Source organism: Schistocerca serialis, chromosome 2 (assembly GCF_023864345.2).
Source record: "Schistocerca serialis cubense isolate TAMUIC-IGC-003099 chromosome 2, iqSchSeri2.2, whole genome shotgun sequence".
NCBI classification, from domain to species: domain Eukaryota; kingdom Metazoa; phylum Arthropoda; class Insecta; order Orthoptera; family Acrididae; genus Schistocerca; species Schistocerca serialis.
The window spans coordinates 757,618,905-757,633,423 of record NC_064639.1 but is presented as its reverse complement, the minus strand read 5'-3'; the positions used below and the strand labels follow the sequence as shown (position 1 = coordinate 757,633,423).

The following is a 14,519-nucleotide window of genomic DNA, read 5'->3' as shown; positions in this document are numbered from 1 at the left end:
TTCAGAATTTCTCAGAAATATTTTGGCAGCCAGTTGTAATTCAGTCAGTTTATAAAATCATTTATGGTTGTTGCATTAGAATATCCTTGTGAATTTAGTGTACTACTGATTTGTGCGGGTGAATTAGATTTGCCTCAGCCTGTTAATGTATACTGTTTCTCTAAAGACAGTGTGACCACTGGTATAGATATATTAAATGTTACAGGATATAGTTCAGCATCTTACTTCTGTGCAAGAGACTTGGAGAAAGTGGGACTGGCCACACTTACAGGAAAATGCCATGAATTGGAGACAGTCAATATTAATAAATCTTATTTACAACATCTAGAAGACCGTACGACAGAAGTAGAATTTTGTAACAAATCCTTGATAGTAGTACCTCTGTACCAAGCACCTGCAGGAAATTTTAACCTGTTCGTAAATAATTTTGAAACTCTGTTGCTGTATTTACCAGAAAAAAGAGCAAGAATTGGTGGTTGCTGGTGATATAAATAGACCTATAAATTTCTTTCAAAAGCTCTTCCAGTAAACCAGTATTGTCACTAGTAACTAGAGCAGCTGAAACAGCCATTGATATCTGTATAGGAATGTTTAATAAAGCACATCACATCAGGAAATTAATAGTCAATTTTGTATCAGCACCTTATATTAAGCATTAATACTGTTTATAGGTCAAAAAGGAAATTCTACTTGTTGCCTGTTGGTGAGGCGCAGCTGTGATGCTGAAGTACCGTATTACAAGAGGTACTACAGAGAATTAACAAAAGCACTTCAGTGATCCAAGTAAATGTATTAAGAGGATAAGACAGCAACAACAGGGTACATAATAAGAATAATGCAAGATACACAAAAAGGGGAGCAAATAGCTTGCCGATAACAATGTAACTTAACAACCTCTGAATAGCAGAAGCATTGATTAGTCACCAGGCACACACAAAAGAGAAAGAAAATGTGTTAGCTTTCAGAAACAATCCTTTCTTGACCTAAAGCACATGAGTACGTGCACACACGCCCACACACACACACACACACACACACACACACACACACACACACACACACACACAGTTTTATTTATAAATTATTTACATTCTACCAGAACTTCCCTACTATATTTAACTTGTGAAACCTGTCTTGTACACCTCCGAGTCATTGAATTTCATCTCTAATGTTCCTCTTGTGATTACTGGATGTGCTGAACTATTATTAAATAATATACACAACACTACAGAATTTGAATTACGTTCACCTCACATTTATTAGCACAAATTTCAGTTTCAGTGATCAGCTTTCTAATATGTAAGAACATCAGTATTGTAACACAGATCGGTAAGCTACACCTACTAGGAGTAATTTCACGAAGTTCACTAGTGGCAGTCATTGACTTAGAACATCATTTTATGCTTGCTGAGTGCAGACTTGATATTGACACACTTATGTATATTGTTTCTTTTTTTGTTACTTCTAGCTGCTGCATAGTTATTCACATTTTAACTACCAGGCACAAACTGGCTTTTTGTACAGAAAGTTCTGGTTGAGAATTACGAATTATTTTGGAATAAAGGAGGTGACTGACAGAAAGGCAGAAGCACTTCATCATCAATAGGCGCACCAACAAAAGATAAAGAACTTGGCTAGCTTTCGGAATGCACTTCCTTTTTCAAACATGTAGGAAAAACATGCACACGAACACATACATACTCACTCAAACTCACACACCTATCTCCCTACATTGTGCTTGGTCAACTGCCAGCTATTTCCTCGTCCACGGTGAGTGTACTGGGGTGAGGTGGGGGTGTGAGGTGAGGGATTGAGAGAGGCAGGAGGCAGGGAGGCAGTTGGGGGTAGTGTCTAGCTGCTTGTGGTTGTGGGAGAGTGGGGAGCCATCTGTGGGTCATTCATTGTCAGCTGTTACAGGAAACAGATGGCAATGCAAACGTGGTCTCTCAGGTCCTCCACTGATGGCTAGTACCATCTATAAGGAAATTCAGGTTCATACTTTTACACCTGGTATCTTATCATCATGCCCCGAAATGATGCATGATACTTCCAACCCCTCCCAAAGTGGTGTTTTGCTCCCCACATAACCTCCACAACATCCTAGTCCATCCCTATGCAACTACCATCCCCCTTCCCCTGCCACAGGGATCATACCCTTGTGGAAGACCCAGATGCACGTGCACGTGTACATGTACCAGCCCCTATCCCAGTACCCCTGCCCAATTTGTGCCCCCAGATCAGCTAGTTGCGTGCTGTTATGTCAAGGCCTAGTCTGTGAAATCGCATGCCCAGCAATCTGCCACCTGCCCCCTTTACCTGCACCCCTAGTTAATGCACCAACCTCCTCACTCTCCCACAACCACGAGCCACTAGTCACTTCACCACAATGCCCTCCCAGACTCCTGCCTCTCTCCATCCCTCACCACACACCCCCACCTCACCCCAGTACACTCCCATGGGCCAGGAAAGAGCTGACAGTCGACTGAGCACAATATAGGGAGATAGGCATGTGCATATGAGTGAGTGTGTGTGTGTTTGTGTGCATGTTTTTCCTACAAGCTTGAGAAAGGAAGTGTATTCCAAAAGCTAGCCAAGCTCTTTACCTTTTGTTTGTGTGCCTCTCGACAACACAGCTCTGCTGCCTTTCAGTGAGTCGTCTCTCTCATTCCTATGCTACTCACCACATAGAGGAGCTGTTGAGTTGTAGGCACGCACAATGAAAAAAAGTGCCAAAATATTAAATCTTTCAGACAAAGTCCTTCTTCTTGAACTCTTGAAACTCCCCCCCCCCCCACACACACACACACACACACAAACAAACTCTTACACATATGGCTGCTGTCTCAGAGTACTGTTGTCGTCAACAGGGTGCAAATTATATTATGAATAATAAAATTTGGGTAAAATACCACATGAAGAGGAATTTGGTAACTTCATGTACACACAGTATATGCATTACTAATGAGAATAAAAATAACAGCACTAGGAGTTGTGTAAGAACAAGTAGGTTAATTGTATCATGCTCTGTTTGCAAGAGGTGTGTGTAGTTTGACAACTCTTTCTAGTAAGTACATTGTACGTGTCACCACAAATATCTGTGAGTAGCCATAGCTAACTTCAGTATCATGGTTATGGCTCTCATCTCAACAGAAGAAGTAATGTTTAACATAATATATCTAAAATCAAAACATCTGATTGTTATGACAAAATGTCAACAAAGTTATTTAAAATGTGAATTTAATAACTTATAAGGCTATGTATTTAATACTCATTAATACTGGAACATTTATTTACAAGCAGAAACACACTGAATTTTACCCTCTAAACAAGAAAAAGCATAGAGAAATGCTATCAAACTTTGTCCCAATTCACCATCAGCAACATTCCCCAAAAGTTTAGCAAACATGTTCCACAGTTTGGGTTTTGGAAGACTTTTAATGTTCAGCAGGATATTTCCACACATAGCAAGAATATGCTTAATTGAGTATATAATAAACTATAAAATATTGTTCTCTCTGCAGCTTGTCAAAGGCATTTTTGAGTAAATTAAAATATCATGCCATCATAGACAGCAGTTTAAATAATATTTGTACAGCAGGAAATAAAGGGTATCAGTAGAAAACACACATGAATTAAGACATCAGTCTTGTGTGATTCAGATGGAATTACATTTGTTGTCCCTCAAGTTTCTAACTGCCATTGCTTTTGTGAGTTTATTAATGTGTGGCATGTGTAATATTAAGTAATACAAGTAAAGATTTTTTCCCGTGGTATTGTCAGTATATTAATAACTTTCGTAAATTGCTTTGGGCTCTTCTGACCTATGCATCAGCAGTCATTGAGCTCATGATAAAAAATCATGGTTTTTTATTGATTCCTAGATGTGGGTAGGTTTGCTTATTGTCTTCTCTGGATGACAAGTTTGATTACATAAGTTAAGAAGTAAACATAACAAGTTAACAGTATATGACAGAGGCACTGGTTCATTGATCGATAAATAAACAAGGCTGAGAACACGGCTAGCTTTGGGATCAAATCTCCTTCAGAGCAATAGGGTACGCATACGCGTACGCGTGCACGCGCTCGCGCCCACACACACACACACACACACACACACACACACACACACACACACAGGCACACGTGCTCCTATGGTTATGTTATTCTGGTTTACTACATTGTGCTGGCACTGCAACTTCTTGAATTAATTAGGAGTTGTCAGGTGGGGTGGTCAAAGGTGGTCAAAGTCGTTGAGGTCATGTCGCTACTGGAATGGAGGTGATGCATCTAACAAGCAAGTGGTGTGGTCCCAGCTCTTCAGTTGCTGTGTAGCATTATTTGGAAGTGAAACATGGCCAATAAGCAGTTCAGACAACAAGAAAATAGATACTTTTGAAATGTGGTGCTAAAGAAAAGTGTTGAAGATTAGGTGGGTAAATCGAGTAACTAATGAGGAAGTACTAAACTGAATTGGAGAAAAAATACATTTCTGGCACAACTTGGCTAAAATAAGGGATTGGTGGATAGAAAACATCCTAAGACATGAAGGAATCATCAGTATGGGAAGGGGGGGGGGGGGGGGGGGGTAAAAAAATGTAGAAAAGGACCAAGGGATGAATACAGTAAGCAGATACAGAAGGATGTAGGTTGCAGTAGTTATTTGGAGATGAAGGAGCCTTGCACAGGGTAGAGTAGTGTGGAGAGCTGTGTCAAGCTAGTCTCTGGAATGCACACGACAACAACAAAAACAACAACAACAACAACAACAACATGTGAATCTCCCACAGGCACAAAAATAGAAGTGTGGGGTGAAACATCAAAGCCTTTCAAAATAAATACAGGAGTGAGGTATGGTCTCCAGTCCTTTTTATCTTTTTTCTGGAGGAAATTGTACAAATCTGAAATGAAAAATTGTTGGAAATAAAAATCAAACAATGGAAAATCCAGGATGGAATGTAACAATATTCGAGAAGGAAAGTTGCTACTTACCATATAGCGGAGATGCTGAGTCGCGATAGGCACAACAAAAAAAATTCACACAGTTATAGCTTTCGGCCATTAAAGCCTTTGTCAACAACACACACACACACACACACACACACACACACACACACACACACACACACACTCATGCAAATGCAACTCGCACACAAATCTGCAGTCTCAGTCAACTGAAACCACACTGCCAGTTGCCTGAGACTGCAGAAGTGTGTGTGAGTTGCATTTGCACAAGTGTGTGTGTGTGTGTGTTTGTGTATGTGTGTCTATTGTTGACAAAGGCCTTAATGGCCGAAAGCTATAACTGTGTGAATCTTTTTGTTGTGCCTATCACGGCTCAGCGTCTCCGCTGGTGAGTAGTAACTTTCCTTCTCTAATATTGTTCGAAATAAAAATTTCACAAATAATACTTGGGAGAAAGAACAGACATGTTCAAGTAAATTATCTGGCATTAAACACCAAATCCTCCAAACTTATTAGTAACAGTTGTTAGTCAAATAGAAAAAAAGTAAAAATATTCACATTATGAGGGAAATAATTGAAGAATGTGGCTTAGCAAAATCAGCTGTTGAGTGAAGGATCTGCCAGATAAGAAGAGCTTATACTATCACAAAGAATGGTGAGTATTAAGAAGTTATGATGAAATGTCCCCCCCATGAACCATGGACCTTGCCGTTGGTGGGGAGGCTTGCGTGCCTCAACTATACAGATAGGCGCACCGTAGGTGCAACCACAATGGAGGGGTATCTGTTGAGAGGCCAGACAAACGTGTGGTTCCTGAAGAGGGGCAGCAGCCTTTTCAGTAGTTGCAGAGGCAACAGTCTGGATGATTGACTGATCTGGCCCTGTAACACTAACCAAAAGGGCCTTGCTGTTGTGGTACTGTGAATGGCTGAAAGCAAGGGGAAACTGCAGCCGTAATTTTTGCCGAGGGCATACAGCTTTACTGTATGATTAAATGATGATGGCGTCCTCTTGGGTAAAATATTCCGGAGGTAAAATAGTCCCCCATTCGGATCTCCGGGCGGGGACTACTCAAGAGGACATTGTTATCAGGAGAAAGAAAACTGGCATTCTACAGATCGGAGCGCGGAGTGTCTGATCCCTTAATCGGGCAGGTAGGTTAGAAAATTTAAAAAGGGAAATGGATAGGTTAAAGTTAGATCTAGTGGGAATTAGTGAAGTTCGGTGGCAGGAGAAACAAGACTCTTGGTCAGGTGAATGCAGGGTTATAAAATCAAATAGGGGTAATGAATAAAAAAAAATAGGAGTACGGGTAAGCTACTACAAACAGCGTAGTGAACGCATTATTGTGGCCAAGATAGACATGAAGCCCACACCTACTACAGTAGTACAAGTTTATATGCCAACTAGCTCTGCAGGTGATGAAGAAATTGATGAAATGTATGATGAGATAAAAGAAATTATTCAGGTAGTGAAGGGAGACAAAAATTTAATAGTCATGGGTGACTGGAATTCAAGAGTAGGAAAAGGAAGAGAAGGAAACATAGTAGGTGAATATGGATGGGGGCTAAGAAATGAAAGAGGAAGCCGCCTGGTAGAATTTTGCGTAGAGCATAACTTAATCATAGCTAACACTTGGTTCAAGAATCATGAAAGAAGCTTGTATACATGGAAGAACCCTGGAGGCACTAAAAGGTATCAGATAGATTATATAATGGTAAGACAGAGATTTAGGAACCAGGTATTAAATTGTAAGACATTTCCAGGAGCAGATGTGGACTCTGACCACAATCTATTGGTTATGAATTGTAGATTAAAACAGAAGAAACTGCAAAAAGGTGGGAATTTAAGGAGATGGGACCTGGATAAACTGAAAGAACCAGAGGTTGTACAGAGTTTCAGGGAGAGCATAAGGAAACAATTGACAGGAATGGGGGAAAGAAATACAGTAGTAGAAGAATGGGTAGCTTTGGGGAATGAAATAGTGAAGGCAATAGAGGATCAAGTAGGTAAAAAGACGAGGGCTAGTAGAAATCCTTGGGTAACAGAAGAGATACTGAATTTAATTGATGAAAGGAGAAAATATAAAAATGCAGTAAGTGAAGCAGGCAAAAAGGAATACAAACGTCTCAAACATGAGATCGACAGGAAGTGCAAAATGGCTAAGCAGGGATGGCTAGAGGACAAATGTAAGGATGTAGAGGCTTATCTCACGAGGGGTAAGATAGATACTGCCTATGGGAAAATTAAAGAGACCTTTAGAGAAAGGAGAACCACTTGCATGAATACCAAGAGCTTTGATGGAAGCGCAGTTCTAAGCAAAGAAGGGAAAGCAGAAAGGTGGAAGGAGTATATAGAGGGTCTATACAAGGGCTATGTACTTGAGGACAATATTATGGTAATGGAAGAGGATGTAGATGAAGATGAAATGGGAGATATGATACTGCGTGAAGAGTTTGACAGAGCACTGAAAGACCTGAGACGAAACAAGGCCCCCGGAGTAGACAACATTCCATTAGAACTACTGACAGCCTTGGGAGAGCCAGTCCTGCCAAAACTCTACCATCTGGTGAGCAAGATGTATGGGGCAGGCGAAATACCCTCAGACTTCAAGAAGAATATAATAATTCCAATCCCAAAGAAAGCAGGTGTTGACAGATGTGAAAATTACCGAACTATCAGTTTAATAAGTCATGGCTGCAAAATACTAACGCAAATTCTTTACAGACGAATGGAAAAACTAGTAGATGCCACCTCGGGGAAGATCAGTTTGGATTCCGTTGGAACACGTGAGGCAATACTGATCCTACGACATATCTTAGAAGAAAGATTAAGGAAAGGCTAACCTACGTTTCTAGCATTTGTAGACTTAGAGAAAGCTTTTGACAATGTTGACTGGAATACTCTCTTCGAAATTCTGAAGGTGGCAGGGATAAATACAAGAAGCGAAAGGCTATTTACAATTTGTACAGAAACCAGATGGCAGTTATAAGAGTCGAGGGACATGAAAGGGAAGCAGTGGTTGGGAAGGGAGTGACACAGGGTTGTAGCCTCTCCCCGATGCTATTCAATCTGTATATTGAGGAAGCAGTAAAGGAAACAAAAGAAAAGTTCGAAGTAGGTATTAAAATGCATGGAGAAGAAATAAAAACCTTGATGTTTGCCGATGACATTGTAATTCTGTCAGAGACAGTAAAGGACTTGGAAGAGCAGTTGAACGGAATGGACAGTGTCTTGAAAGGATGGTATAAGATGAACATCAACAAAAGCAAAACGAGGTGATGCTGAGGGAATTAGATTAGGAAATGAGACACTTAAAGTAGTAAAGGAGTTTTGCTACTTGGGAAGCAAAATAACTGATGATGATCGAAGTAGAGAGGATATAAAATGTAGACTGGCAATGGCAAGGAAAGCGTTTCTAAAGAAGAAAAATTTGTTAACATCGAGTGTAGCTTTAAATGTCAGGAAGTCATTTCTGAAAGAATTTGTACGGAGTGTAGCCATGTATGGAAGTGAAACGTGGACGATAAATAGTTTGGACAAGAAGAGAATAGAAGCTTTTGAAATGGGGTGCTACAGAAGAATGCTGAAGATTAGATCACAGAACTGATGAGGAGGTATTGAATAGGATTGGGGAGAAGAGGAGTTGTGGCACAACTTGACAAGAACAAGAAGAAGGGATCGGTTGGTGGGACATGTTCTTAGGCATCAAGGGGCAGCTTGGAGGGTAAAAATCGTACAGGGAGACCAAGAGATTAATAGACTAAGCAGATTCAGAAGGATGTAGGCTGCAGTAGGTACTGGGTGATGAAGAAGCTTGCACAGGATAGAGTAGCATGGTGAGCTGCATCAAACCAGTCTCAGGACTGAAGACCACAACAACAGCACAATGATGAAATGTTTCAGAATATATTAAATATAACAGAAATTTGTGTAAAATAAATGACCTGAAGTTACCTAAATGGTTCCTCAAATGTGACAAAAGCGGTCAGCCATAAGCTGGATTCAAAATGCTAAAAAAAGGTATATAAACAATAGAAAGGGACAGTTTGAGAAAAAAGTATTTTAAATGGATGGTTTCCAAGGCAAGAAGGAAAATAAGATGTTGAAAATGACTGAGGAGAGTAAAAAACAGTACAGTGAAAGAATGGAAGAAAGCAAGGGGAAAATACACAGTTGGCACTGAAAGGATGAAAGAAAGCAAGGGGGAGGGGGCGGGGGGACATGTGGCGTATGGTATACTGCTGGAGGCCTGTACAGGGTGGTGGTGGTGGCGGTGGTGGTGGTGTGTGTTGTGTCTGTGTTTGTTTGGGGGAGGGGGGGGGGGGTACTTACTATTACATTAAATGAGAATAAAAATTCAGTCTTTTCATGATGATTTCCATTGTTTTCATCAAGACCAGCTTACTCTTGTCATGCTGTCAAAACTTGTGTCTCATCTGCAATGTTAGTGATACCTGTTACGCCAAAAATAACTAGACATATCTGCTTGTAGTCTCTCATCATTGACAGTGGTTTTAAATACATCGATACACTGACTGTCTTTGAAATGTATAACTTGAATTCTGAGATAAAGCAGCTGAAGCATACATCCCAACAAAATCGGTATGGGTCATTGAGATAGTACGTTACTACTTGTCAAGAAATGAAAAAATGTAGATGCTCAACAATCATGAGACAATCTGCCTATGCATTCCTTCCTTTTTGTGTAGTTACTAGCGAAACACCAAGGATCCTGGGCAGATAAGGATGTAGGACCTATTTTCCTACTGCCCAAGAAAATAAGATGATGCTGTGCCTGGCTGAAGACAATGTGGGCATCAGGATTCCTGAAATTTACTATATTCCTTGTTAGTGCAGAATCAAACTCTATCAGCCAAACTCTACAGCTCCTGAACCTCGTGTAAATGCCAAAGAAACATAAAAAAAGTTGCTAGTGAGAAAAATCATAGCTCATAAATAGATATAAAATAGTATTTGATGCAACAGAAATATTTTTCTACACATCGGCCTTCCCGTACTCTGTAATCAAAGAGACCATAGAAATCAAAATGTACAACAAAAACGTTATCTGGGACATTAGTTATAATACTTGTGATGCATTGAAGTGGGCTCTCAACTACATAAGCCATGTTGTTGACTAGTGTCACTTTCAACATGACATCAGTCAGTTGTCCTGGACAAAGATGATGGAGGTTATTATCAAAAGCTCAATTTTTTTAGTTCTAATTTTTATGTGGAAGAATACTGAAAATACTTTATACAAATCTAAAGAGAAGCCCAAAGAAACTACTGGTGGTCAACTCTTTCTACTCCATTGACAAGTTCCGTAGTAATCCTAGTTGACATAGATATAATTCACTAAGCCCTTTATTGCATTTGAAAATTTTGTGTACTTTATTATGTATCTTGAGAAGTTTACAAATTAGTGCAGATTTCATTATTATGTCTGTGACATATTTAATCTAATCTGAACACATTGGTAAACAGTCCAGTGGCCATTTTTGGTTACAGGTCCAGAGAGAAAAAGAAGAGATGTAAATAGGGAAGAAACAGCAAACTAGATCACAGATGAAATTGAACTACATTATCTGAATTTGCATCAGCTGTATTAGGTGTGGGTATAGTACCCGTTGGTGACAAAAGAAAATTTGTTCTAGACCGAGACTTGAACCCAGACTTCCCACTTATTGTGAGCAGTCGTGTTACCAGTAGGCTATCCCTGCATGCTTCATGGACTGACACAAACTTCCACATGTCAAACCATGTACCGTCAGGTGGCTTGTGGAGTATGGATGTAGATGTAGATGTAGACATGGGGAACTGAGGCGTATGAATTTATCATCTAGTGTCCATCTCAGCATGTAATATTTACATAATGTCTAGATGAACAGGCGTTGATGATAATTGAGGGCCATTCCAAATTAGATCGATTTTTATTTGCTGAATGTGAATAACTTGGCATCAGCTGTATTAAACGTAGATGTAGTACCTATTGGTTAAATATGAAAAATTTTTTCTGGACTGGGACTTGAACCGGGTTTTCCCACCTATCACGAGCTGTCACCTTACCATTAGGCTATGCATGCATGCCTCATGGAGTGGCAGAAACTTCCATATGTCATACTGTCTACATCCCTGTCCTGTTCATTGAGACATTAATGTAGATATTACATACCAAGGTGGAATACTGTATGTTTAACCGTGGAATATATATTGTTTATGTGAGGGGTCCATGACAGTTTCACATCCATAGTTACTCCTAGATACTTTACCACTCCCTATACAGGTAAAGTTTCATCGAGAAGCCTAAAATTCCTGTATGTGTGCTGGATAAGCTTCCTTATAAATGGCACTATAACTGTTAACTTAGGGCTGGGTGTTTGACACCCATTTCAACCTCAGACATAATATCATGTCATCAGGTAAGGATGGCTCCAACGCCATATGCCATTTTTTGACGTAGCTGCCCTTTACAATGGTTCCAAAAGTTATGTCAGTTACTTCTTCACTGTTAATGTTCCTGAACAAATGTTCGCTATCCCTTTTCAGGATCTCAAGATTGCTTTCTAGCAGCGTTGCTGCTTCCCCATACCAAGTTGTTGGCATTGACATCACCATCAACCAGCAGTTGTTGATTCTGCTGTGTGCAGCTGTCTGCCAGTTTCCTCACTTCCTGAGACTGCAGTACTATAGGTCTGTGTCCCTACTTCCTGCCTCAGCTTTTTTGGATGTGATCGTCCCAAGAAATGAGACTATTAGACTCCTCCCTTATTCTCTTGTTTCCTGTCTTAGAGACGGAAGAGGTCTCTTTACCCCCTTCACCTTGAGACACACTTTTTGGTGGTCTTAGGATGAAGATCTTTTAGTTCCCCCCCATTTTTGTTTAGGGACACTTCTTTACGTTCTTATTGTTTCTGTTCTTTGATAAAAAAATTTCTCTGAGTTCCAGACAAGGATTTATCTTAAGATGATCCAACTTTGTGATGATTTCCACACCTTAGAGTGGTGTATCAACCAAACCAGTTGCTGAAACAGCTTACAACAACCCCATTGTTTCAATGTTTGCAATCTCATCATGTCCCTTAGTTTTTGTTTTTTCTTGTTCCATGTTCTCCATTTTGATCCCACGATAATTGGGGATATATACGTTCGACACCACAGAAGCCCATATTATGCAAGGTTAATTACTCAGTGAGGTTGCCCAGTATCTGTTAGGCTTCATTAATGACACATCTATCCATCTATTCATGTGCCCCTCCCCCCCCCCCCTCCCACACACACACACACACACACACACACACACACACACACACACACACATACATTGACATGTATCATATCCCACCTTTGGTTGGATATCTGGAGAAATGCAGTAGGACTATGGGATTGGATATGGGAGAGATGGTTTGTTGTGGGATACTCTTCATCTGGTCTCTCTATTGAGGTCTGTCCGGTGTGGGATATCCTGCCAGTAGGTGGGTTACAGCCAGCATAGCCCTCGGCTTCTTGTGGAATGAAAGCCTTTCTGCTCACAAGGACAGAGCTTAAACAAGATGGTGTCCCCCGGAGAGGGGACCACATAGATCCTTCCCTCCACCATCAGCTTTTCAAACTACGCAGAAGGGAATTATCCTTACAACACATGGTCCGCTCCTATAATTGTCCTGGTCTCAATCTCAGGTAACCCACTGTCCCTGCACCCTCCATTCATTAGTTTCCCCTTGCTTTGTCAAGTCACCTCCTCCCAATTCATGTCCCCCACACCATATTCAATGTGCGTCCCTCCCCATTGGCTCCTATAATTGTGCATCACATGCCTAGCATGTGTACCAGCCACCCTCCCTCCCACATTCATAGCCGCAAACTGGCTGCCTGCCCCAGGGCTACTAGTAACCCACCCCAGTCCTTCTCCCAGCATCCCTCCTCCCCCTCCCCACCTCCCTCTTCCCTCTCCCTGTACCCACCCAACCAAACACTACCCCCACCACAACCAGTTAATCTGCACTGACACTGTTAGTCCAGCCAACAACACATAGGGGCAAAGACATACACATTTGCTTGTGTTTGTGTGTGTGTGTGTGTGTGTGTGTGTGTGTGTGTGTGTTTTTAATCTAACTCATAAAAGCGTTACTCTGATAGCTAACAAGTTTTCATTCTTTTTGTGCATGCCTGTCGACAACACAATACTTCTGCTTTTCGTGAATGGTCTCCTTTACTCCAAAAGTACCTGATACGTTCATCCTTTTGGTGGTGTTTTCCAAGATACCATTTCATTGTAAATAGCTATTTTTGCCTTGTGGTCGGTGGAGCCATACAGTACTAGACAAACATTTATACATTGATTAAATTTTCACGTACAGAAATATTGTCTATTAGCATTCTGCTTACCTGTGCACTTCGTTTGGGATACTTAAAAACTGAATTCAGGTTATAAGTGTTACGTGCCATTTGTAAATTCTTTTATCTGAACCTTCCAGAAAATTTATATTAAAATCTAGAGAGTTATCAGTTGCTTTCTTTTTTCTGATGGGTGGTGTAATGATGACTCAAAATTTTCTATGAATATTTGAAAGTGTCCCATTTTGGATCTATAGGCTGTAATAATTATACGTGACTTTTCCAGTAGCAACAGTCCACAAGCACAGACTTCCAGTTGTTGATATAGGCAGAAACAACTATTTTAAATAGATTTGAACTTTGTGTTTTTCATCATAAGTAATACACTCATGTTCAGAAAAAGAGAAAACCTTGAATGATTAGAGACAGGGCGTTCATATTCATAGAACATGTACATTAGTATGTTCTGCAGAAGTGATTAGCATTTCAGTCACCTTAGTTCAGCACATGTCCTGTTGCCTAGTAGCTGTAGGGTCCACCATGGGCACTGATAACTTGTTCCGCGCTTGATGGCATCGACACGTGTAAGACACAACTGGTGTCCTGTGGTATTGCCGTCCATGCTGCATTCACCTGGTTCCAAAGTTCATCTGTGGTGGTCAACATTGGCTCACAGAGCTGCACCTGTTCTTTCACCACATCCCACACATTTTGGATTGGTGGGAAGTATGGCGATCTGGCTCAGTCCGGAACCGCGCGACTGCTACGGTCGCAGGTTCGAATCCTGCCTCAGGCATGGATGTGTGTGATGTCCTTAGGTTAGTTAGGTTTAAGTAGTTCTAAGTTATAGGGGACTGATGACCACAGATGTTTAGTCCCATAGTGCTCAGAGCCATTTGAACCATTTATCTGGTGATCTGGCAGACCAGGGCAAAAGACTGACATCCTGTGACACCAAGGAGACACGTATTCATGCAGCAACATGTGGTTGTGCATTGTCTTGCTGAAAAGTGGTGTGTGCGGTGTTGTGCAGAAAGGGTATGGTTACAGATCACAGGCTGTCATGCAGGTATGTCACAGTGCCATGGACATGCGCAAACTGTGATTTGTGGTTTTACCCAATAGCACCCCACACCATAAGGCCTTGAGTTGCCCCTGTATGTCTTGAGTGAATGCAGTCAGTGTAATACTACTCCCCCTGTCTGTGGTGAATCAAA

At 40.8% G+C, this 14,519-nt stretch overlaps 1 protein-coding gene across 11 annotated transcripts in view; it reads left to right on the top strand.

Annotated features, from left to right (window-relative positions):
* Positions 1–14,519, top strand: part of LOC126457959 (diacylglycerol kinase epsilon) — a 199,868-nt gene that overhangs the window by 131,491 nt on the left and 53,858 nt on the right. The window contains exon 10 of one of the 11 annotated variants that reach the window (XM_050094716.1): positions 206–617. The exons of the other annotated variants lie outside the window; for them this stretch is intronic. Coding sequence (XP_049950673.1) covers positions 206–328 — 123 coding nt within the window. The 3' untranslated portion in view covers positions 329–617. Of the gene's footprint in view, positions 1–205; positions 618–14,519 lie in introns of those variants that run through there. 11 annotated transcript variants of the gene reach the window in all.